This window comes from Anabas testudineus, chromosome 6, assembly GCF_900324465.2.
Source record: "Anabas testudineus chromosome 6, fAnaTes1.2, whole genome shotgun sequence".
Lineage (NCBI taxonomy): Eukaryota > Metazoa > Chordata > Actinopteri > Anabantiformes > Anabantidae > Anabas > Anabas testudineus.
Window position 1 is genome coordinate 3,092,798 of NC_046615.1, and position 25,464 is coordinate 3,118,261.

Sequence of the window (25,464 nt, forward strand, 5' to 3'; positions counted from 1 at the left end):
TGACCTGACTCAGGAATGGGTATCAGAGATGAAATATGCATACGATTCTGATTATTTAATGCACAGTAGTCACAGCTCACGCTTTAAATTTCTTTTTGGACGACAGAGAATCAGCTTTACAGGTTTTTGAGACTCTGAAGTTACTGTCACATATTATTTATCTTTTTTTAAATTGCTAGGGCAGTGTGTGTGTGTGTGTAACTCACTGACCTCCTTCCCGCTGCGTGGTTAACACAGAGCAGCAGTCTTCAGTCTGTGGCAGAGCTTCCAGTAGCTGGATGGCAACAGCACAGAAAAAGCCCAGCAGGCTGCAGTGATTGGCAGGAGGAACAGATGAGGTGGAAAACAGCAACACTGCAAAGCAGCAGTTTTTTTTTTTAAAGAGAAACTCCACAATGACAGAAACAAATAATTTTATTTTAAAAATATTTCACTGCTGATACATACAATACACTCATCATACTCATATATATTTGCATAAAGTATACTCTTAACATGATAATATTTAAAGATTTGATACATTATTGTCGGGGGGGGGGGGGGGGGGTATATCAACAAGGGAAACACTTTATTGTAGTGTGTAGCGTAGAAACATTGAAACAGAAAAACCACTAGAACAGATACAGAGGGGACCTCGCCAGCTGCAGCCTGATTGGTGGAGGACAGGATGAGGGGCGGAGCCTGAGCTCAGCAGGTATTCATTGTCAGGGACAGCACAGGTGAGGTGAGGCGTCCCTGTCTGGACAGGCTCATTTTAAAAGAGCTGTTGAGCCATCGGTTGAGAACTTTCTGCCCATATGGAAAGAACATTTGACATAAATGAGCTCGTTAATTTGAGCCGCTCTTTATTTATTTGCTTATTTTAAAGCCCTCACATAATTGGCCTCGACACGTCTGTGGTATTAAACAGTCCTGACATCAGGGATATCCGTCTCCCTGCTCCGCCGTGCTCTTCTATAATCTGCTCTTCTACGGTCTTTGCACAGCCCTTCAGTTATTCATTTTAGGGGAATGTGGATCTAAAGCTAAATGATCTTTTCCAGTGTATGAAATCAGACAGAGATCCTCCAACATTTACTAAAAAAAGCCTTTTGATATTATTATTATTATTATTATTATTATTATTTTTGCCTGCATGGAGGACAGCGGATGTGGACTCTGCACCACTACTTTATATACAGGAAGCATGTTGTGGAGGGATGTTTTAAAAGCCTGTGTTAACAGGAGGTGTGATTATGGATCATGTAAAACATGTTCCACTGGTCATAGGAGCATCAAAACCATCTAGAAATATCAGAAACAGTGTGAGTGTGGTGTGAGTCCGCTGACATGACATCACTTTTTCTCCAGCTTAGTCTTCAAACATGGCTGACTGTCTTCCTGGGACCCTACACACAATCCTATTATTTTAAATGTCTTGGAGACATTTATGCATTTCAGTACATTTCCTGAAAGGCTTTCAACCTTAAAGATAAAAAGAGAGCCATATTTTCTTTCCATACGGGCAGGCTTGAACTAACTGACAACATAAAGGCCTGCGAGCACCAGGAAGCTGACGAGGTGAAGAGGTCTAGTTGAGGACACTCCTCATCGTGGAGGGAAAAGCAGACACAGAAATGAAGAATTCCATCTGGACGCTCCTGGCCGTCCCTCCTCGCTCTGTCAACCGTCACAGGAAGTGATTCGAGAACGTTGATGGGCTCTGTCCTGCTCTGCTGGATCACCGCCGCCTCCATCTCCAGACGTTTATCTGTTTCTAGACTCTGTCTGCGTTCTAGCCTCTGTGCTAAGTAAGGTAGTTTGTATGCACAGTTAACTGTAGCGACAGTACATCTGCGTATTACAGACCTAATTTATTGTTAATTGGAGGATTGTTTGTAAATCTGCTGTTTATCTGTCACTGCAGAGGCTTTTCTTCCAGAGGTATTTTTGTTTTGTTTGAGCTTCCTCCAACCCCAGCCAAACCACTTGCCAGAGGCCTGTCCTTATTCTCATCGTCTGGGGCTAAATTCAAGTCCACAAACTGATGATTTTCTTTTTAAATATCGAAATTGAAAAGATAAAGGAAATACCATCTCAGGAGGCTGTGCTGACTCAGAAAACTGACCCAGACTTCGTTCTCCTATCGAGGACGTAGCCGACAGTCTAACTGCGTCTGAAGTGCTTCATGTTGGGCTTTGTGTCAAGGGAAGGTGAGCAGGTGGAGACCCTGTGACCCAGACCACCAGGTTTTCATGTTAGCAGGCTGATGCTTTTTAGCCTGCCAGCACGTGTTTAGCTGTAGGAAGCAGCGTGTGAGGAGCAGATCTCAGTAAAATGGCAGTGAAGAACATTTCCTCATGGAGGAGCACTTGAGTCGTGTCTTGGTTTGTAGCTGAGCCGCTGCTCCCACCAGATTCACTTAACCTCGTTTTGTCCTTTGAAGTCGGATTATTTGTAACAGTCGTCAGAGCTTCACCCCCGCTGTTCGATCATCTCCCGCTGAGCCCTCGCTACCAACACTGGGAGAACTTCCAGGGATTTCACAGCTTAAAATGTGCAGGAGAATAAACAGTGGAGGAAAAAGCAGCAGAGGTCGTCACAGGTCCACTCGGGTTTAGGAAACATATCAGATTGAAATAGTAACCAGTGTTGGGCTGAGTTTAGGAACCAGTGTTGCCACTGGTCTCAGGTCTGTGAGTTTACAACTGTTATTGGTGTTAAAGAAAAAAAAACAACACTTACTTTAGTTTAGTCGACATGGCAAAAGCCCCGACTGCTGGATAGCAGCTAAACTTACTCTCTTGCTTACAGTATTATCTGCACTCAATCGTAACCCCTGAATTTTGTTTGTTTTTTTTAGTCCAACTACACATCATCTACACACGTATCTTCTGGATGATGTAACCAATCCCATGAACCATTTCTCTATCATAACCTTTTTTGATTGTAACAGGGTTTATGTCCGCATCCATTAAACTCTCCACTGCTCTGTTCTGCAGTTTCTACTGTTGAAAATCATCTGCAGCATCTTCATGTTTGAAAACGCTGCGACCTGCTGACTGGCTCTATAATCGTATAACCGTGATGCCTGATGTATCTAGGGCTCATGGTCTAATAAAATCTTACATTTTCAAAAACAGACTTATACTAGTACTTATCTTAATGTGTAAAGTAAATCACACGAAATACTCTTTCAGGGATGTCAGAAATCTCAGTGGGACTACAGCTCTCTATGTATCTATGTGCCACTCGTGTGCTCAGGGACTTAGTCAGGACTCAGATTCTATTGACCTAGAAAGAGAGTTGCATCTCCATTTGGGTCAAATCGTACCTTTACATCACATCTTGGCATCAGTGTGGACCTGTGAAGACCTCTACACAGCACGTTCATATGAATCACTGTGCTTCATGAGTATCACTTTGGGATAGCTTTTGAAATTCCAATTTGCATCTTCCACAGATGCTGCAGGCAGATCGGATTTGTTTAAAACTAGTGTTTAACACTGCGTTTTAAACTCTGAGAACATACAGAATCTGCTCTACTGTGAAAATAGAGCTTAGTGAACATGAGCTTTAGGAAGCTCAGCGGTAGCTTGTGCTGTTAGTGCTGTTAACATTCATGAAGGTTAAGGAAACAGCAGCTAGGTGGCTTTTTGTCAGTATGTAAATTAACTGAAATACATGTATGTGGAATTCGAGGACTAAAAGACTTCTTCCGAGCGGGTTCAGATGACAAACCGCCATGTGCTCATTTCCTGCTTCACTTGGCCATTTTCAGGCGGAGTGGACCACAGCCACGGAGACTTGAAGGTATAGTTAGAGATGTTGAGAGAGCTGTGGCAAAAAGGCAGAAATCAAGTGCTCCCCCCACCCTGGTACCCTCCAGGCTACATCGATTTTAACCATCGTCCATGAATGTCTCATGAGTCCTGTGTTGGTTCAGGGGTTGGCGATGACAAGGCCCAGAGCCACTGGTGGACTACGTTCAGTCCATCAGCGGACACGTTAGCACCACAGACCTGTAACTTGTGATTCCATTTGCTAGACGTAAGTAAAGGTCCCTCGCTACGGCAATGTTAGTGAATGCCGCATCTACAGACAACTAACAGCAAAAAATGATCATCTTAGCACCTCAGTGTTATATATAAAACCTTTTTGCCTTGATGAAATCCAGGTCCACCTACGGGGGGTGATGAATCAAAAAGGAGGAGTAAAACGTGAACAGCAGGGACAGCCTCCCAGACTGCACTGTACTGTACTCAACAACGCTCAGAAGCGCAGTCTTCTTTTTTGAGTTGGGAACAACATAAAGTATTAATAGTTTCATTTAAGATGAACATTTTTTCAGTGTAGTTGTTTGCAAGGGTGGAAGGAAAAATGGCAGCCACAGTTCAGACTGACCCAACTCTCTCCATCAGTGGCTCTGGTGCTAAGAGGGAGTCTCTTTCTCTCCATCCCTCGCTCCCCCTGCTTCTTCCCTTCCAGCTTCTTCACAAAGGCCAGGGCAGGTCGCTGAAGTCGACGGGGCCGCCCAGGCCGGCGTCCGCCTCCAGCAGCGACATGATGACGGCCATGGCTGCCTCGTCGTTGCTAGGGCTGCTGGAGCCGGGCTCGTCCATAATGTCTATGCTCAGGTGGGAGTTGTCACCTGGATGGAGGTTATTGAGAATCAGTGTTTGTAAAAATAAATATATGTATGTATGTAGCTGATGAATCAGTAACCAGGTGTTTGTGTCTGACTCACTCATGATGGACTGGTTGGAGTAAGGGTAGCCTACAGAATCAGGTCCAGCAATGATGCCTGTGCTCGGCAGCTCGGGGGTCCCTCCATTCTGAATCTACAGAGATGACACACATGCACCCAACGTATCCGTTTACTGAGAAACAGATCAGATTCTAACTGAGCTGAAGAAAGTTTCAGTCTCCACATGTGTGTGTGTGTGTTACCTTCTTGCCCCCTGGGGAGCAGGTGTCAGGTGGAGGAGTGCTGGTGATGTTCAGAGGGCTGGAGCCGCAACTGGAGGGGGAGGAACCCCGAATCCTGAGTGGAGAGACACATGGCTGCATTAACTCTACACTTCACAATGCTGTCTTACAGATCTGACCACCTCACTGACCCAAAACACCTGCACCAAGACATAGGTATCAGCCCCAACTTCAATAAGCTGTAGTAAAATCCAGAACCTAACCTTAACTATGTGACATACATGCTATTTATTTTTTAACATTTGCACAGGAATTTGTCAGGGTTGCCGTGACAATAAGTGCATGTCACATCCTTCAGTGGAGAAAATAGCACAGCGACTATCTGAGTCAGCATTCTGGACGTAGAACTAAGCAGACCAGCTCACACTGTCCTATTTTACACCATAAATAGCTTGTGGTGCGGTGGCTCACTTTCTGACATCTCATTTACAAATGAATTCCAGTGTACGGTAAAAATGAGGCCACAGAGATGTTCCATCAGAGGACCAACAACTGTCTTCAGCTTGACTGGCTTTCCATCTCTCTTGCTCTCACCTCTGGATCTCCATCACTTCCTCTGCAATCATGCGTCCGATCTTGCCGGCTCCCGCTCTCGTGCCACCAGGAATGCCAGGCACAGTCTGCAGCGCCCTCCTCCCCCCACCTACCAGTCAAACAACAATCAGGAAAAGAAAATGTGAATGACAAGGAGTGTGTTTGTTTTGGTTTTTTTCTAATGGGATTTTTTTTTCAGGTAGTATTTTACCCTCTGAGGTGAGGACACTGTCCATACTCTGTGGTGAGGCTGCAGATTGAGGGTAGTCCGAACCTTCCATCATAGGACACCTGGAGAGAGAAAAAACCCATGATGCATTGCGTCAATCTTTCACAAAAATCTGGTCCCTCCTCATTAACCTAAAAAGAAATCAACTGTGTGTGTGTGTGTGTGTGTGTGTGTGTGTGTGTGTGTGTGTGTGTGTGTGTATGTTTGTGTGTGTATATATATATATATATATATATATATAGTAGTATGTGTATACTTACGACACAACAGTGTTGGTGGAGACAATGTACTCCACCTCCTTGGTCCAGGGGTTCATAAAGCTGAACCATCGGCTCCTCAGTGTGATGAACGAGCCGTCTTTAATCTTGAACTTGTAACAGTTGGTGTTGATTTTCTCTCTCACCTGCAGCACTGTGGACACAACGGTTAACACAGTAAGTACAAAAACACCAAGAGAACATACGTCCTGTCTGTCTCTTAGCGAATACCTTGTCGGTGACACTCTGCCAGGTGGCCGATGTCATCCTGGTGGAAATACTCATAGAAGGAGGTTCCCAGCAGCTCTTGGGGCAGGTACGCTAGGATGGCTGTGGCTCTGAGGAAAGAAAAACACAAAACAAAACAAAACACAGAGAGGTTATGTTTACTTGCAGCTATCACGTTTCTCCTCACGACCATGGAACAAAAAGGACGTTTTTCCTAGACCAGCAAACAAATGAATGAATGTTCAAGTCATGCAGAGGTCATGTTGAGCCCCCCCCCCTCCTCCTCTCTCTACTGTGTCTCACCTTTGGTCAACGAAGACGAATTTGCCATCAATGGCGTGCCGGGAGACGTACTCTGTGGGCTTGACCCTGATGTCTGCCAGGCTGGGCTGGGGGACGATGTGGGGGTGCAGGCGGCCGATGGCCACCAGGCAGCTCAGGTTGCAGCCCTCGTTGTCCGGCTCATTGTCCTCATCAAGGCCCATCTTGGTGGGCGGCCAGCTCTTCAGGTAGCCTGTACTGTGGATGGTGCAGAAGCTCTTACGGTCTGCTGCAGAGAGACGAGAAGAGGGGTCAGGTTACCACCAACCATCAACCCACAGCCCAGGTTAACAATCTCCTATCATCAAGGTTAACTGTCTGACTTCCCTCTGTAAAGCTATCCAATAAATGACAGAAAGGTTCATTAATGTTTGTTCACATTAATGTTGGTTGCAGTAGGAAGCTGTCATTTAGTAGCAACAGCTCTCCTGAGAGTCAGTGGACTCCCTATAGACTGCAAGATCAATGTCCCAGCCCTATGTTTTAATCCTGCTTGATCAATCACACTGTTAACAACCAGATTGCCCTGTTTGCACTATCTGAGCTGGGCAACTCTTGTTGGTTCAGGAAAGTATCCAGCTTTCACTGCCTCTCCACAGGTGTGACCCAGGGTTCTGCTCTGGGTCCCCTTCTCTTTTCCATCCACACCACATCCCTTTTTCTAGCATCCACTTGGATTCCCTTGCTTGGATGAGAGAAAGGCACCATGAACCCAATCTCACCAAGACAGCAGCTGAATTTCAGTAGACGTGGATACAATAAAGAAGTGCAATGGGAAGAAGGACATCAATTCTGTAGCCATTTCTACATTTCCACCTAATTTAATAACCTTGACAATCACTTTTGTCTAACTAAAAAAAAAACTAGATAAATCAGTAATAGCACCATCAGTTTCTTATTCTCCCCTCTCTATTTGTTTACTTCTTTGTGCCTTATTATATTAATCTGTGCTACTGGCTTGCTTCTCGATAAAAGAGAGTCTCTGAATAAAAGACTGGGTAAAATATCCTACACAAAACTAAAAAAGTTAAGCTTGATGAGTTCAGCCACACATCATAGGACCAAATTCTATTTTCACCCTTGTAAAACACAAAGCACAAAGTTACAGGGAGAATAACGTGCATGTGAATGAAATATTCAGCAAACCACTAAAAAATTTAACATGAATGGTGACACTGCCCATCTGGTTTGCGTGACTCTGCTTGAATAGCCTATAAATGTTCTTGTAGCAATATTTGAAACATTTAGTTTACACCCCAGTTCCCTCCATCAGTGACTAAGCAGCATCACATGCACGTTTTATTGGTTCCTTGGCTACTGCAGCACAGACAATGAACTGGGCACAGATTTTTATCTAGATAAAAGATCTCGTGTTGGTCTAAATAACATGAGAAGTAGCTGAATACATCATGACTTAACTGGCTCTTGAGTGACTGAAAATGCTTGATTAATCACTACTGAAATCATTATGTGCATTTTTTTTGTGACGACAGGCAACCAGTAACAATGGGAACAGTCTTGTGATCCTAACTCTGCCACGCATGCTGAGATTAGAAGTAGCTATATACTAATAGTGGTGAGTAAGTGGTGTGAAAAGTGCTGCTTTATTTACAGAGTGTATATCTGAAGCGCTACACCTTTCTGCTTTCCCTTCTGTAGATGACCAATGCAATGTTTATTTTTACCCAACTGTGACATGCCAACAGTGATAGGAACAGACATCACGCACACGAGGAAGGGAGATGTAAAAATAAAATCAATTAAATTAATTAATAACATGAATTAGGGTCGGACTGTTTTGATCGCGGTAACACAGGTGCATCAGCATGTCAGTGTGAGGAGTTTTCCTTTTTACTTTTAGATTGATAAGTGTATATTGCGAGAACTAAATATGACAGTTCACAGATACTTCCTATGCTATCAGATGAAGCCTGAGAGGATCTGTCAGGAAGAATGGAAAAAACTGCTTAAATCCAGGCGTGAGAACATTATAGAGACGTACTCAAGAAGACACAAAGCCAAAAGAACTTCTACAGTTACAAAGTGTGAATACTGTTATGTGATTACATCTCTAAAGATTCAAAATAACATGTACAACGCAATAAAGTGCGTGAAGTGTGTAGTGAGGAGGCCTAAATACTTTATGAAGTTACTGTAAATTGATGCACTTCAAGAGGCCAACCTCCTTGGTTGTGTAATGGAGATGCACTTGTGCTAACTGAAGTGTGATTCCTTCTTCTAATAAGGATGTGCCTCTAAAAATAGAAAAATAGGCTCACCGGGATATCAGGGCTTTTGCTTTCATAAGAAGGTAACTGAAAGACTGAAAAAACAGAGCAGTAAAGTACTCCTCACTGCCACTCAACAATGAAAAGTGATGGGGGGATGCTTTGAACAGCACTGAGCTGCTTCTTCGAGGGCTGCTCAGGGAGACAGCTTTGCATTTTTTTTTTGTAAGAGGATGATTTGGTTGACATTTATTCCAGTTTTACCTCTATGTGGCAGAAGAGCTGCACTGTACCTTTTTTCTTAGAGCAGGTGGAAGGAAAGTCTTTATCTTCTACTTTGACAGAAGGTCTGTTGCACTTCATCCTGCAGAAAAATGACCGCCTGGCTCCGGAACACAGTCTGGATGGACCAGGTGTGATGTCTGTCTTCACTGGAAGACCAGCTGAAAATATAACGCACAACCCACATTCAGACAGGTTTTAAAACTGTAGTTGTCGAATTAATTTTTTTAAAATATAATTTCCTAAACAGGTAATGTTGGAAGCTTAGAGTTTTCCTTCTTTACTGCACCATTTTTAACACATCACATTAACACAGAAAAAGAGCGCAATTACATTTCTGTTCATTCTAAAAGGTGAAAAAAATCTCTTATTTAAGCATTGAATGACACCCATTTTCACCCCAGCATCAGTCTTAAAATACACATTCTCCCTCTGTAGGAGATTCTATTCTGCACCAAAGCTAGCAAACCTGGAGTCCAGTCCAGGAAACAAGGTGCATTAAAGATGCATCTTTAAGACTCTTTCATGTCAAAGTGAAAACATACCTCTACAAAGACTATACAACAAAGGCTCATATTAAACATTGGTTAGAGTTTGTGGAAGACTCTGTATTGAGCTGGGAGACGGTTTTGTGGTAGGGGTGGCCAATCGTGGACCTTGAGGGCCAATATTCTGCTTTTTTCCCCCCCAACTGTCCCTGCCCTACCCAACACTGTTTTTAGAAATCAGACTTAACACTCTTTTTGGCAAAGAGAAACACGCCATGGTGGTGGCAGCATCATTCTGTAGGGACGCTTCTGAGCAGCAGCCGCTGGAAAGCTTGGTAAAATACAGGGTAAATCCAGTAAAAGATAAAGAAATCCTGTAAGAGAACTGCGACATAAGAAAAGCTGAAGCTACTCACAAATGATTTCAAAACAAGAGTGTTAACTTTCTTAGAGTGTGTGAGTCAGAACCCAGAATTCAATCCAACTGAGAATCTGTGGCTGAACTTGAAAAAGACTATCCATTCACAAGTCTCATGCAACCTGACAGATGTCCAAAGAAGAATGGGGGAAAAAACAAGTCCAGATGTGCAAAGCTGATTGACACCTATCCACACAGGCTCAATGCTGGAATTTTTGCCAAAGTTGCTTCTACTAAACACAGTGTGGTGAATACTTTCCGTTTTATATTTTCACCATTTTAGATGACTTTGTCGAGATCTGTTTTCACTTTGACACAAAAGAGTCATTTTCTGTTGATCAGGGACAGAATGGCCATATCAATTCATCAAGGATCACAAATTGGCTCCTTACAACCACTGCTCGTTACTACAATGTGATGAAATTCACAGTAAATGAGTTTACTGACGCACTGAGGCAGCATGCTGATATTTTTGCCTTGTATGGCTTTTAAGAACACAGGAGATTAAGACCTAAGAGATCAACATTGAACAGATTCCTGATTTTGCAAAACAGATGTGGAGTGTTTGTGTGCGTTTTTGATTTTGCTTACTTTTAGCATCAATCAGCCTCTCTCGTGGGGCTGTGTCGGAAGAGGACAGCTGCTCTTTGACCTTTGCAATATCCTTGGGATGAAGGTAGTCAAACAGGCTCTGACCTATCAGGTCGTTCTAGAGACAGTTGGTGAGATATAGGAGAAAGAGAAGAGAAATAAGTGAGAGGAAAACATTTTGCAGAAGGTACACAACAATGTGGACAGCTATTAAGTTTACTTGTCTAAACCAATTCCTAAGTGTAAATTTGTCCTTAAAAAGTGCAAGGAAGCTTAAAATGTTAATTTGCAACTGAGCTGCTAAGACAAGCAGAATTTCCAGCTCAACTAAGGAAGTTGCGATGATATGCTGAAAGAAGGAAAGTTACTGCTCATCTTTATTCTCGATCTATAAAGACATAACCCCAAGTTACAGTGGCAAGAAATAGTATGGAGCCTTATCATTTTCTGCATTAATTTAAATCCGATTTTCATCTAAGTCAAGAGTAGTAACAGATATAATGTGCCTAAAATAATAAAAGAAATTCTGATCTTTCATGTGTTTATTGAGAACAACCATAAAAAACTCATAGTGATAGTGGAAAAAGTTTGTGAACCTAATAACCTAATTGGAGTCAGGTGTTGGCATACCTGGAAGAAAATTAGTTTGGAGTTGTAGACTAGAGTTACTTGGACAAAACCACTCAAACCTTTTGAGTTTGCTCTGCACAAGAAGAATACACTTATGTGAGCCATGTCTCATTGAAATAATTTTTTAGAGGATCTATGATCAAGAATTGATGATTTACAGAAAGCTGGAAAGGGTTACAAAGTTATTTTAAACACTTTTAGACATTCATCAGTCTACAGTTCAACAATCCACAAATGGAGACACTTTGGGACTGTGGCTACTCTACCAAGAAGTGGTCAGCCAGTTAAAATGACGCCAAGAACACAACAAACACTCATTAATGAAGTAAAGAAAAAACCCGAGAGACAAGCAAAGATTTGAAGGCATCATTGGAACTGGTTAACATCTGTGTTCATGAGTCTACAGTAGGTAAAACTGAACAAGCTGGGTGTCTATGGCAGGACACCGTGAAGAAAGGTGCTGCTTGCTAAAAAGAACATCACTGCACACCAGCAGTATTGTCAAAATCTTTAGTGGACTGACAAAACTAAGATTGAAATATTTGGAAAGAACACACAGCACTACATCTGTTGTTTAAAGGGCACTGCACATAATCAAGTATAGTGGAGGAAACAACATGATTTGGGTCTGCTTTGATGTATCAGGGCCTGGCCAGCTTGCAGTGATTGAGGGGAAGATGAATTCCCAAGTGCATCAAAAAACTCTTCAGCATGTGAGAATGTCTGTACGTCAGCTGAAATTCTGTAGAAGTTGAGTGATGCTACAGGACAATGACCCAAAACACCAGAACAAGTCCACACTTATGTTTAAATATTCACTTATATATTCCAATATGAGGTTTTTATGGTTGTTCTCAATAAAGACATACAAGATCAGAATTTATTTGTGTGTGTATTTTAGGAACATTATATTTGTTAATACTCCTGTCTTAGATGAAAATCTGTACTTTAAATACTTTTTCTTGCCACTGTAAAAACCTTGGCATCTTAATTAACGTAAATCGGAGCTTTAGCAGACACGTCGATGCAACAACTAAATCAGCATGTTAAGCATGTTATCAGTAAGATTTAGAGAAACTCAGCAGCAAAAAGAAAAAAAGAAAAAGAAAGAAACTACTCCAGTTCTTGAATTCTTCATGGTCATGAAATTCTCAGTCTGTGAAACTCCTTTTGATCTTACTTTTAAAAAGCACAAGAACGCTGTGAGCTACTGTGTGATCAGAAGAGTAGTTAACAGAGAGCAGAAAAATGCTCAGTGATTAAAACATACTTGGCTGTAGTTGAGAATCTTGTAGACAGATTCAGATACAAAAAGAATCTTGCCACGATCACATCCAACCACAAACAGGAAACCATCAGCAGCCTGTATTAATAAACACAGAAAACCCTTGATTAAATATGGGCCCTCACATATTTTCATCATGTATAAAGTAACTCAAGATTTGTCTAATTTCTTTTGACAAATCTTTGACTACAGATATGATTCAGCTCTACAATGCTGTTTATATTTTAAGACAATGAATACATAACTAGCAGACAAGTACATACTAGCCTACATGGTATAAGTATTGGGCTATACCATCTGTATTACAACTATGTAGCTCAGATTCAACATCATAAGTGTTAGAATTCTTCTGTAGTCATTGGTTCTGCACTTACCCTTAGTATTAAGTGCTTCAGTTCATCATCTGAGAGGAAGGAAGGCTTGTAGTTGGCCTCTGTGTATGGGTTTGCAGCACCTGTAGACAAGAGTAAACACATTGCTCACGCCTGTAGGTGTTCAGACTTCACCAGTTCATTAAAGCTCTCATGGTGCGAATCCCCGCTATTGTGTGAAACCTGCAAGAAGCTATTTTTGCATTTAGCGATTGCTCTGATGCTCTGATGAAGTCTGATGAAGACGGTGACTTGATTTTTTTTAATTATTGCTAATGGTAATGGCCAAAAAGCATTGATGATCAATACCAAATAAATTTTTTGTTGTCCCCTCAGGTACTGCATATACATTTACATTTAGTCCTTTGGCAGATGCTTTTATATAAAGTGACTTACAACTTACACTCACTCACACAATGAGCGACTTGGGGTTCGGCATCTTACTCAATGATATTTCAAGAGGAGGAATCAGGAATCAATCCACTTATCCTGCGGTGTGTGGACGACTGCCTATCACAGCTGCCCACTACTACTTAAGTGTCTTAAAAGTTCTAGATTTCTTTTTTGTCAATAAGCCTTCCATTTAAGAGACATTTTCTTCATTACCATCTCTCCATCAAGAAAACACTAACAAAAATAAAACATGCTGCATTATAAAACATTACATCTAAACTAAAAGGTTCCGTTCAGCAACTAATGAGTATTAGTTACTGATTAATGGGACAGCTTGTCACTGACACTGCATGTTTTTATAAGGCAAGCTAGCTGTAAACCACACCTCCATCGTTTGGACTCCTGGTTTGCCAACACCTGACTCCAAAGCAGCAAATGTTTAATATTTGTTCTTGATCAATAAGGTAAATAAAAAAAATAATAAAAAAAATAGACACAGCGCCCTCTACAGTGTCGGATAGCGACAATGCCAATACTTTTGTTTCGCTGCTTCTGCAAGAAGCATATTCTGGCTTTAACAGTGTTATTCTCAGGCAGTCACTATCCTTTTGGCAGCTTTTGACAGCTAGCTAACCTTTAAACCCATTCTTCCTTGTTGGAAATCACTTTATTGTGTTTCATCACCATTTTCACTTCACTCATCAGTGCTCTCTAAAGTTACCTTACAGCACCAACCAGAGCTTAGCTGCCACTCACATACTGAGTGTTCTCTCTGCAATATTGTATTTTTACAAGCTCATCCTAACCTCTAAGTGTCTTCATGTGCTGGACAGCCATGCGCAGGACAGTCAGCTTGTCCAGCTTACGGGACATGGCATTACAGGTGGGTACCAGCGACGCCAGCTCGTCGATGAAGCTGTTCATCTTGTCCCGGCGACGCTTCTCGATCTGGCTGTGAGCCTCTCTGTCGAGGAAGAAGAGAAAGATGCTCTTGCACTACACATAGTGGCACATAGTGTTGAGATCTACATGCTTCAATGTGTTAAGTTTATTAACCACATACAGAGAGGTCCTTACACACAGAGTGACATTTAGTTCATATAAAGGAGATTAGAAAGAAAGCAGGGGAACAAGAGAGATAATGAGAGAAGTTTTTATACCTGGCATTCTTAATCCGGCCCTGTTGGTCACTGGAAAGACAAACAAGGGAACATTAGAGAGGACAAAGAATGAACAGGAAATGAACCTCAACGCTTGAGTTGTAAATTTGTGAGACAGTGCAGAGAAGGGTGGGTAAAAGGATTAAGGCCAAAGCTAACCCCACAGGTTCTGTAACCAGCCTTGTTTGCTGGTTAAAACAGCATCAACACTTATGCAACGTGGGTAATGCTCTGGGGTTAGGTTTGACTGTACAAATGCTGATGTAACACACACATATGACGTAGTTTTGATTAGACCTCTTCATATTCTCACACGGTTACACAGTTATGTAAAAGCAGAACAATGAGGAGAATTCCCACCACACCCGTTGGCTCTACACCCAGAACATGTTTCCATTCTACAGCGGAGGAAACCTACTTTATCTTGATGTTCCTGATGAGAACAGATCAAGAGAAAATTCAAGGGTTCAGAATTTACATACATACGTTACTCTATCCTTCAAGCCCCTAAGTACAGTTTGCTACTTCTGTCCCAAGTCAGATTTAGCAAACACTCTTAATTGCACAAACTTGTCATCAACACTATAGCTCGTTTGTGTTTTGCTTACTGTCATGAGTACACGGCTAAGTGCACATTCCTGGAAATCGATCACTGTAACTGACACAGGGCAATTATCTTTTGAAGTCAACAGTTTAACAGTAACCTAATTTACATAATGTGTTAAACACACAGCATTAACAACCTGGAGAGTGGGACTGCGACAATCAACTTTTCCTGTCTTTAGTTTAAAAGTCCTTCATGAAGAGTAGGAAACAAGATTCTCTGCTTGACTTTCTGCTGCAATCGAGACAATTTCTATAGGTTCTTGTCCAAATTGCATTAACGGATTTTTGCAATAAGGTGAACTTTGCTCAACATTCACACTGTGTGAATCTGCAGTGCTCTTCTCTGGGTACTCATCAGCACTAGCAGCCCTCTTCTTCTTGAAAATGAATGGGTGGCTGTCGCTGGCTCAGCCTTTCATATAAATTCTCCAAAAGGTGATCAATAAAGTATGCTATCATAATCATTATACATAGAATTTGTGTGAATGCCCGACCAGCAATAACCTACTTATTATGATGACTATTTTTGGATGAAAATTCTTTGTAGTTTCAACCAAAACAAAGCTAAGCTCATGTTGCTGGGCTCACTTCCTTCAGAGGAGGTGGTGCAGCCTTAACCCTACATATCTAGCTCCACCAGTTCCACTAGTAGGTACCAGTTAGAGTATATATTCGAGCACATTTAAAATATTCTTGACACCTCTATATACCCAAGCAAATAGCAGATACTTAATAGCATGATCTGGCCTTCCATCATGTGCTGCATCTGCTCAGGTTATGCTACAGTGATCCAAGAGGTGTGTTAAGCAATTTCATCAGCAGACACTAAGGAGCTCTTTTTCTAACTGTTGCTACTCTCCAGAGTTGCCATCAAGGCTTCTTGTTCGCATGTAAGGGACGTGTCAGTGCACATATCCACAACTGTAGTATAAATAGAAGCATTTGCGTGTCCTACCAAGTGTGAGTGCAAATCCGTTGGAGGTCAAATGGAAAGTATGAAATGACAGTGAGGTTATTCAGTTATTCTGAGATTCTGTGGAAACATACACTACTGTTCAAAAGTGTTATTGTTCATAAGATTTCATCCACATACAGGACACCATAAGAGAAGGCTCTTGGTCAAAACTATCTGCTTTACTAAATATAATTAGAAATCACTAGAAATTGCAAAGGGAAACTAGATCATTTGAGCAGCAGGGAAAAGGACAAACGTACATACAGAAGATTACAGCACTAGCTTAGTAACCATGGTGAAGATGGCCTCTTACCTTCCCAGTTTATCTTTGTCTGGGTCCATGTCACTAAAGGAGGAAAAGACAGGAGACATGACACATGAAAACATTCAAATCACCAGAGCACTCCAGAAAAAGGTCTTCTGGTTGCATTTGGTTTAATTTTTCAGTCTAATCATTATTTCATGGTGCAAAAAAATCAATTGTGGGCCATTGGTATTTTAGATGATTAATTCAACTTTTGCTAAAGCTATTAACATCAAGTCATGTTTGAACTTACTCAAATGAGAAGCCATCAATTCTGCAAAGAAACACAAATTTATCGATCAGTTTCTGTCATCGAGGTGTCGAGAAATGTGATTTTTTTTTTTTTTTGCAGTGTGTAGGTTCTTTATAACCAGTCAAGAGGTGAATCAGGACAGATATTCTGTATGTGTTGTGTCCATTTCCTTTACAAGTTTCCTATTTCCTTTCCTTTCCTTTCCTTTCCTTTCCTTTCCTTTCGACTTTCTTTATTTTTTGTTTTGTTATATTAATTAGCGTCATCTTTACCCTGTCTCTCTTTATTTTTCCTCTTTCTCACACTTTCAATACCTCCTCTTCCCTCACTGCTTTAGAATCCCCCTGCTGTCCTTCTTTCATTCTCTCCACCCTGCCATTTCTGTCTTTGTCTTTGTCGCACCTGCATCCTTTTCTCCTCCATTTTCACTCAGATTCAGCCTCCTTCTCTTGTTATGATTTATTTTTGTTCCATGTTTGTCTTTACTTCCTGCTCTGCTTACTGGTAGTCTGTGCTGCTGCCCTTCCTCTTGCGGGTGTAGTCCATGCCCGGCGTGCTGATGGAGCTGGAGATGAGGTCGGTGGAGCCGGGGGACATGAAGTCAGTCATCGTAGACGAGATGTCCATCCTTTGGTCTGCCATCAGGTCATCTACAGAACCAAGACAAACCTCTCTGAAGATCTGAAAATTGTAAACTTCTGTATTTAGGAGCAACAATAAAATTAAAGTGCTGGGGTGAAAACTAATAAATCATGGAGAGATGATGTGTTGGACAGAAGGGGTCAGAAATATTTGATGGTGTAAAGTCCAAACCTTATGAAGTCACACTCACCACAAATGTTCATCACAGCCTCTGTGTTAAAATCATCTCCTTCCATCCACTCTGGAGCCCTCAACTGTGAACACACACAAACACACACACAAACACACACACAAACACACACACAAACACACACACAAACACACACACACATGCATTTATAGCTGACTTTCAGTCACAGCAGGAGAGGAGTCATTCTGAAACCAGCTTAAAAAAAAAAAAAAAAAAAAAAGCCAAATAAAGGAAAGAAAACCGACACAGTTGCCTGGACACGAGGTAAACATCATGACACGTAGGTCAAATGTGGAGGCAGAAAAAACAGGAAGCCATGTTGTTGTCATGGTAACTGCATACATAAAAAATATGTATGTCACAGCAATCAGTTCTCAAGCAGAGTGGCTGTGATGACTCATGTGGACAATTCCCCAATTTCAGCCTAGAACATACTTTAATTGTTAACTAGTTCTTATGCACATTACTGAATGAGACGTGCATTTACCCGCACTAGGCTAGGTTGATGCTTCTTTAAAGGTGATAATTCTATTATGTGTTTATTACTGAGGTGATATGGAGTGGTATTGTCCCACTGCATTGTAATATGTATTTTTAATGTGCCGGCCACCCTATTTACATAAATGAAATGAGTATCTGCCACCTTTGATCTTAATTAATACATAAACATACATAAATTGTTTTATCTATAAACTTCCAGAAAACAGTGAAAACAGACAACAGTCAACAACAAAGGCCAAAGAGCACCCGATCTAAACCCTGGAACAATCACACGTTTGACATTTCACTTGAAAAATTACCTAAACCATCAACTGATTTTCAAAAATAAATAAATAAATAAATAAATATTTAAACATAATTTCATTATTAACCTTATAGCTTCAACTATTATTTGATTAAAACAACTAAGGAGGCAAAAAAAACTAAGCTTAGCAACGGGCCAGTGCTACTGCTGCTGCTTCTCTTTCACTTTTAAACACAGCTCATTATGTAGCTCCTTTTAGACTAGCAAGCAATTCAAACAAGATATAAATCTGTATTTCACAGACACTCTTAAAATGTCTGATGACTAATGTTAATCCTAGTGGTTTCTAGTGCTTGTTCATTTTGCTAATAAAAGCAAACACCAATCAGCTACCTGGTGGGAACAATCTGGGACTACGCAGCCCGATAACTGTTGATACACTGTGTGTTCTGACATCTGTCAGTCATAGGCAGAATTACATTTTTCCCATGCAGACCCCTCTCCACTATAACATGATGTGGCTGGTCAGTGGTAATCCTGATGGTAGCAGCAAAATCATTTCTAAAATGTGTGTTTTCATAAACTGAAGCACCTGCCTGGATTGTAAAAGTGAACAGGCCTCCTGGATGGGCCTGTTATCGTCTGGATCAGTCTGGTCTGCTCCGTTCTGATCTGGTTCAGCGTGGTTTGATTCAGCCTGATCTAGTCTCGTCCGATTTGATGTGGTCAGCTGGCCCTGGTTATTAGCTGATCTCTAGACAGCTGGAGTGAACGATCTACACCTGGAGAGAAATGAAGAGAAAACTGTTGGTCAAGTGCAAATAACATAACATACACACCAAATAGAACAAATAATATAAAATAGGTTACATATGGCTCACATATGTTTTGAATGAGAAAACTGGGTCTAACTTAAGGAGGACACAGCCTATACGTTTTCCTCTCTAATCTTCTTGTCAGTTTTGAAGCTTGCTGGGCAGACTAGATGTCTATAACAGGCTCACACAGCCCCTCAGGTGCTGTGCAGCTCACAGTTCAGTTGGTTCTGAGAATGGCCGCAGCACAAATCGGAGTTGGTGTTAATTGACCAGGCTAAGCCTCGCTGCTAGTTACTGTTGCTATGCCTGTCACTTTTTCCATTCTTGTATGGTTTGCAGTTGCTAATGATAATAATGGTGGACGGCTCAAAAATCCTCATCTATTGTCTCTAATTTTCAAAGCGATGGATCCTGTAGCTCTTTGACTGACTTCTAGCTGGCTCATCTTCAAATAAAACTCTGTGGATGGGGTAGTAAATATAGTCATTGTGGAATCATTCAGTACATGATAAGGCTAAATGTACAGTATTTCTGTTTGGAGCAGTTCCTGTTACACAGAAGTTGCACCACCATGTTGCACCTACTACAGTAACCCTCCACGGACAAAGCTAACTCTACCACAATGTGGTAAGAAACAGAAAGTAACAATAATGTTCACCATTTTAGATGGAACCTATAGTTTTACATACCAAATGTGTTAAGCTCAATTCAATTTCTAAACACCTCAAGTAATCTCATCACCTCACAAGTACAGAGGCGTGCACCAGACTGCTGTCAGACAAACAAAACACTAATGTAATCAGAAAGAAAATGACAAAAATACTATTAAGTCACAGAACTGCAAATAAGGGCTGTGCCATATCTCATCATACATTAAATATTGTAGTAATTCCTCCCCATTATATAAATTTCTAATACTGTAATATTGATGATACAGTTAAACAATGACATGTTTGCATGCTTAAATTGCTTTGAAAACCTGTACAAAAAAAAAAAGATACTGCTCATCAAATGGTTAAGTCATTTATATTTGTAACCACAAAAACACAGTAAATTTTGTGATATACAGTAGTTTTCAGTCTATTTCATTGACCCCTTACGTAAATGTCTTAGTGTAAGGACAGCCAAATAACGCCATAGAAACCGGCCTCAAACTGTGACCAGCTTTTGTCACAGGTTTCAGAACAAACACTTTGGTGCTTAATACACAGTGACAACAAAATGCGAAGCTCAAGAGGCACTGCTAAAGTAGCAGGCAGCAGAGTGTTGGGTCAGGACATACTGGGTGAGCTCTTTTACTGGGACAAAGCACTGGGCTAGAAAAGGAAAACCACTATGTCATGACTGAATGCCGAAAGAACTGGTGCTGAAGTGAAAACTGGGTCAGCCTGTCTCTATGGTCTCAAACCAGCCAGCCTCAATTTCCATCCACCACCTACTTCTACTTCATCAGTGACTCAGCAAGCAATTCAGCTCCGTTTCCCTGTTCTACATTTTACACCCACTCAGAGAGTCGGGAAGCAGGCAGCAAGCCTGATTGTTAACCAGGGAAACATCCAGGAAGCAACTTAGCTTCCATCCTGACCAGAGATGAGAATAAGAAAAAAAATAATCTTGGTGTCAATACTGATTACTACTCTTGTGTGAAGTCAATATTAACAAATCACCAAGCTGCAAGAGGTGATGACAGGGGCTCAAGCTCGTTATGACTATCTAATTGACTTATGAGAATTTATGAAAACTCTTTCTTGTCTCTCTCACAATAAGAAGGGGAATTTAAGTGCTACGTGCTAGTTTGGCTTAGTCTACCTTTTCTGCTGGTAGCTTTTAAATGATTCACGTTCTCGTGCTGAAGCAGAGTTTTCAAATTCTGCAGATGACCACGTATTATTAAAGCCTGCCAACCCCACTGGAGTGGTGTACTTTTATCATTAATGTATTAAATGAAGTTTATGAGCCAGGTCTGATGTACTATGCACACAATGTACACTCACTGGCCATTGTACCATCTAAGGCAGTCTAATACAGCTGGTATATTGGACTGCATTGAATTGTACAGGTGTAGCTAATAAAGTGGCTGGTCAGTGTATTGAGAGGGGGTTCTCTGAAATAACTGAGAGGTGTTTTGACTAATAAACCAAAATCATAAATCAAAATAAACTTCCAATAATCGTCCAGCCCTACTTGACCTGAATTGGCCTCAGATGCATTCACGTCTAAGTTTCAGGCTGTCCACAGAGAAGGCGATTACGCAGGAAACATTTTAGTGCCAGGTGTGAACAAACCCTAAGGCTCACATTTAAAACCACAAACGATAGCTTAGTACACCCTACACCAACACCCACTTACATAGTTTAAATGAGCTGATTCCAGATTAATAGCACTGAGGTCAAATGTAAAGTCAACTGAAAAGCAAATGCAGCTTCTGTGCTATGTAAGCAGGGTTGAAATTCACAGGACAACTAACAATATGTTCAGCATATTTTGCCCATAGCACCAGTATAACAGCACAAGGAATTCTGCGATATGCTGCAAGATATTTTTATTCTAAACATCCTGATATCCGAGTAGCTTTGGGTGAGCACACCCACACAGGTGTTTTCAGTTAATCTTTCTGATTATACCTCTAGTCAGGTTGAACTTTACTGCAGCTATGCCTGGGATTACTGTACAGTGTGTGAGGTCACTAAACCCCATGCAATAGCAACTCTAATGCTTTGTAAAGCATTTTTGCACCTGTTAGGATGTAACACATCACACTACATTTTAAACATTTTACCGCAACAAGACTTAAAAGTACAACCCGCTAACTAGCAAGTTCCAAAGAGTTGTTTATCCAATGCAACAAACATCTGTATTTAATGAGCCTCGGGATTTATTTGATGTGTACCAGCAAGGCACAAAGCCAATAACTGTGGCCTTAAAAACCTCTTATCAGGTCTTAGACATCATGCCAATGCCCTGCCAGGGCTTTTTGGTGATGATTGTGGACATTAGACAGTCTAGAGATAAGCAGAAAACAAGGGCAGAGGGAGAGGGAGCGGGAGAGAGAAAGCAAGGTGAGAAGGCAGGGCTCAAAGTTTTAATAATGCAGCTATGTGGTATGCCCCCAAACCATGTGGCCATCATACACCTGGACCTTCCTTCTGACCATATAAACAATAACTCTCCATATTTTGTCATTAACACCTAAGGGAATAGTTTGACTATTCAGGAAAGACACTTGTTTTTTTTTTTGGTCTCCCGAGAGATAGGCGAGAGAATTGACACCACTCTCACGCCTGTAGGGTAATGTAGCTAGAGCCAGCAGCCGATATAGCTCAGCACAATGGAACTGGGAAACGGACCATAGACTAAATAAATGAAAGAATAAAAATCCACCAAAAAGCACCTCTAAAGCTCCCTTATTAACATATCATATACAAATGAAAGTGTGAATCTCCAGGAAGTTATCTGTTCCTCACCATCTACTCATCTAACGCTCAAGATATTAAATTTCATATCAAGTTTTAAGACTGCTCTCAGGACGTCGGGGAAGCTCATTTTATTGTTCTTCTTAATACACACATTTGGAAGCACCTTTCTTGGTGAACTTGGTAAATGACATTATCATCCTACAAATGACTAATCTCACTGCACTAGATTGCCTGCCAGATCTTTGAGGCTTGTGAGGACAGATCAAGCTGCACAATCACTATTACAAAGGTCCAGTCACTGATGCTGATCACTCCCTGCTTGTGTCGCGAGAGCTCAGTGTTACTGAGGTTTAAAAGTGGAATGCTGCTGTTAGCCTGGTAGCCACGCTAGTTCTGGCACTTTATTCATAAAACCCTGCTCACCCTATTAACCCTATTAACTTTTATTGACACTGACTTTAGTTAAATCCCAGCACAGCCCCACCTAGCAACATTTGTAGCCTTTCACCTAAAAAGAAAGATTTGTATTTTTGAGGCATATAATAAATCAACCACTAATCATTCATAGGCTGACAACCAATCAAGAAAATAGCATGTCATGCATTGTGAGATCCGAAAATGACAAATGACAATAACTAAAAATCACTCAGCTCGAGGTAGGTCTACAATCATCAACAAACTACTACGTACACCAAAGAGTCCCACCTATTGGGTAGTTGTAATCAGTGTTTATATTACCGAGGTAGACAAGTTGGTCGTCATGAGGCGGCAGTAGCTCCGTCTATGAACCCCAGGTGCAATTTCCCCACAGTGGGACTAACAAAAGGTTCTAAAATAAATATATAGGTTAGGCCAAATAACAACCTCTTTCCCCATCATCTCATCTTCACTGTCACCAATTGACGGCAGCGCTACTGACTCATCACAACAAACTTCTGCTATCAAAATGCCATTAAAGAAGGACATTAACACCGATAAGCACCAATGTCCACTGCTGCCCCCCGGTCTACCGGCAGAAATAAGCACACTTGTCAGTCCAAGTCTGAAGTTCACAGCGGATGTCTTTTCTTGTCATGGAAAGGTTAATACATAAACGGCTGATAACAGGGACAGGGAGATTTCTGAGAAGTATTTTAGCAGAAATTAGACCAAACATTTTCACACTTGAAAACACAAAACAAGAAATCTGATAAAGTAAAATAACATGTATATAAAAAACTGAAAGCACCTCTATGGGGGCAAGCAGGGGTGGCAAGTCAAAATGCAGGATTTCTCACAAGAATATCCTACTAGATAACAGTTTACAACAGACTGTATCCTCAAAAAAGACACAGTGTGAGGACTCATCCTGGTAAGAATGACTCAGAATATGAAGTAACAAGAAGAGAGCTATTACTCATTCTTTTAGGGACCTCCAGGAACAACCCCCTCTCTCCCTTGCTGCTTGCTTGAGCCCAACTTTGAGTTCCCTGCTGCAAATCAGCCAGCAAGAAGCGTCGATGAGCCTGATGCACAGAGAGTAACCAAATCCCAAAGCCCAAATATCACGAACATCTTTTGGCAACCACTGCGGAGACTGCAGAAACCGAGCGGTCGCCACATTTCCACTGCCAATGCCAGCGCCGTGTCACGATCTTCTCGAACCAATCACATAAGCCTGTGTTTCGACACAGCTAAAGTCTCAGTATGGGCTGCAACCACACGTTGTAAGACATAGGTTAGCTATGCATTGGGGGCTTTGAAGTTACCGCAGCAGGACGGATGCTGTCGAAGAAAACGTGTGCCATATACCCACCAAGGCCTGTTTACATAGCTAGCGTGCTAGCGTTAGATAGCACTGCTCACCAAGTCGCTCGCAGGTCACGTTTGGTTAACATTTAACAAGCCCACAGACCGGCACTTACCTCTGCGTGAGCTTCCTTGAAGCCCGGGTGATAGCTGACAACAGTTAAAGCTTAAGTATCACACAGAGGGCGGTTTCCCCATCGTTTATCCGTAACATTATTTAGTCGTTTTGACTGAATTTAGCATCCAGCGGCTAGCTAAGGAACGCTAACTGTCAAGACTTGGCCAGCGAGCTAACGTCCCTCCTCCTGCTCTAGAAAACCACACTGACATGACCACGACGCTGGGAAAACATCGACGATATCCATCATGGATTAAAGCCCAGCAAAGTCATACTCACAAAAGCGATAAGCCATGGGCTTGTTTTCATTGTATACTTACAATAGGTCCAATGAGATTAGTCCATCCATTGAAAGTCGCTGGGTAATATGTAATAGCAGCCCCACAGAACTGTGACATAAACGATTTTCAATCCGTGACCCAGTTTCTCTTCACCGTCATGCCTGTCGGACCACTAACCTAGTTTTTCAACCAATGGCGTTAGCGCTACCGCCGTAGGTGTCCCTCCAGCCAATCACACACGAGTTCAGACGGGGAAGATATGACGGACGCGCCACTTGACCAATGAGAGGCGCGCTAGAGCGGAATGCAGAGGCTACTTGTGCATGAGCGTGTGCGGGGCGAGCAGAGCGTTACGAGTGAGTCAGTGGTCAGACTTACAACACGAGCTGGCCCGGTGCCTGATTACATTACACTGCGTTTTGATGTCTTTTCACGTAATTATTTACACTGTGAACACATTTAGACATGAAATATGAGGGGAGGGCTATGTCAAAAAGAAAAATATTTAGCTGTTTTGAAAGGGGCTCAATCACAGTAACTGAGAAATAATGGTTTATTATGTTTCCTCAGTCTTTTGTACTTGTTTTATTTATCTAGCTTGTTATAAAACCTAATATATCTTTATTCTTAAGTGGAGCTCGCTCTTCTATTGTCTGGGTCAAGTTCAGGTCCATGATTAGGCCCTACAGTTGTCTGAACTGTGTATTTACCCCTCCTGCTGGTCATGGTTTGACCTCCTCTACTGTCCAAACATCACATAATAAATACTGCATCTGGCTATTTCATTCAAAAAGTAAAACATGTACATGTGTACATGTAATGTTTGTTTATTTTTCACTTCTGGGATAAAAAAAAAAAAATCGAGTAAAAGTGAAATCTTGAAAACACACAGTTGGTGTTTACCCACTAGGGGGCCTCCTCATCGTCCTGTTTATCCTCCACACTAATTAATTTAAAAAGAGTAT

The 25,464-nt window shown here is 41.5% G+C and overlaps 1 protein-coding gene across 1 annotated transcript; it reads right to left on the bottom strand.

Moving 5' to 3' along the window:
* Positions 1–1,425: 1,425 nt before the first annotated feature.
* On the bottom strand, positions 1,426–24,663 carry arntl1a (aryl hydrocarbon receptor nuclear translocator-like 1a). The gene is made up of 20 exons (XM_026365522.1): positions 24,539–24,663; positions 18,675–18,860; positions 17,334–17,397; positions 17,004–17,151; positions 16,502–16,522; positions 16,258–16,290; positions 14,384–14,413; positions 14,030–14,187; positions 12,834–12,913; positions 12,445–12,537; positions 10,545–10,662; positions 9,059–9,208; positions 6,520–6,766; positions 6,220–6,326; positions 5,992–6,142; positions 5,714–5,793; positions 5,503–5,611; positions 4,930–5,023; positions 4,727–4,820; positions 1,426–4,630 (listed from the first exon to the last, which is right to left on the bottom strand). Exons 3-20 carry the CDS (start codon positions 17,377–17,379, stop codon positions 4,473–4,475), a joined length of 1,917 nt encoding a protein of 638 aa, XP_026221307.1. The 5' UTR covers positions 17,380–17,397; positions 18,675–18,860; positions 24,539–24,663; the 3' UTR covers positions 1,426–4,472.
* Positions 24,664–25,464: the final 801 nt, after the last annotated feature.

What these genes read in the sequence shown, in the direction of transcription:
- arntl1a (XM_026365522.1), bottom strand. Translation starts at nt 17,379, where the DNA reads ATGGAAGGAGATGATTTTAACACAGAGGCTGTGATGAACATTTGTG. An exon ending in AGATTCTCAACTACAGCCAA is followed by an intron (nt 10,663 to 12,444) that starts GTATGTTTTAAT and finishes AACTGTCTCTAG; the next exon opens with AACGACCTGATAGGTCAGAG. An exon ending in GAGGCTGATTGATGCTAAAA is followed by an intron (nt 9,209 to 10,544) that starts GTAAGCAAAATC and finishes TTATATTTTCAG; the next exon opens with CTGGTCTTCCAGTGAAGACA.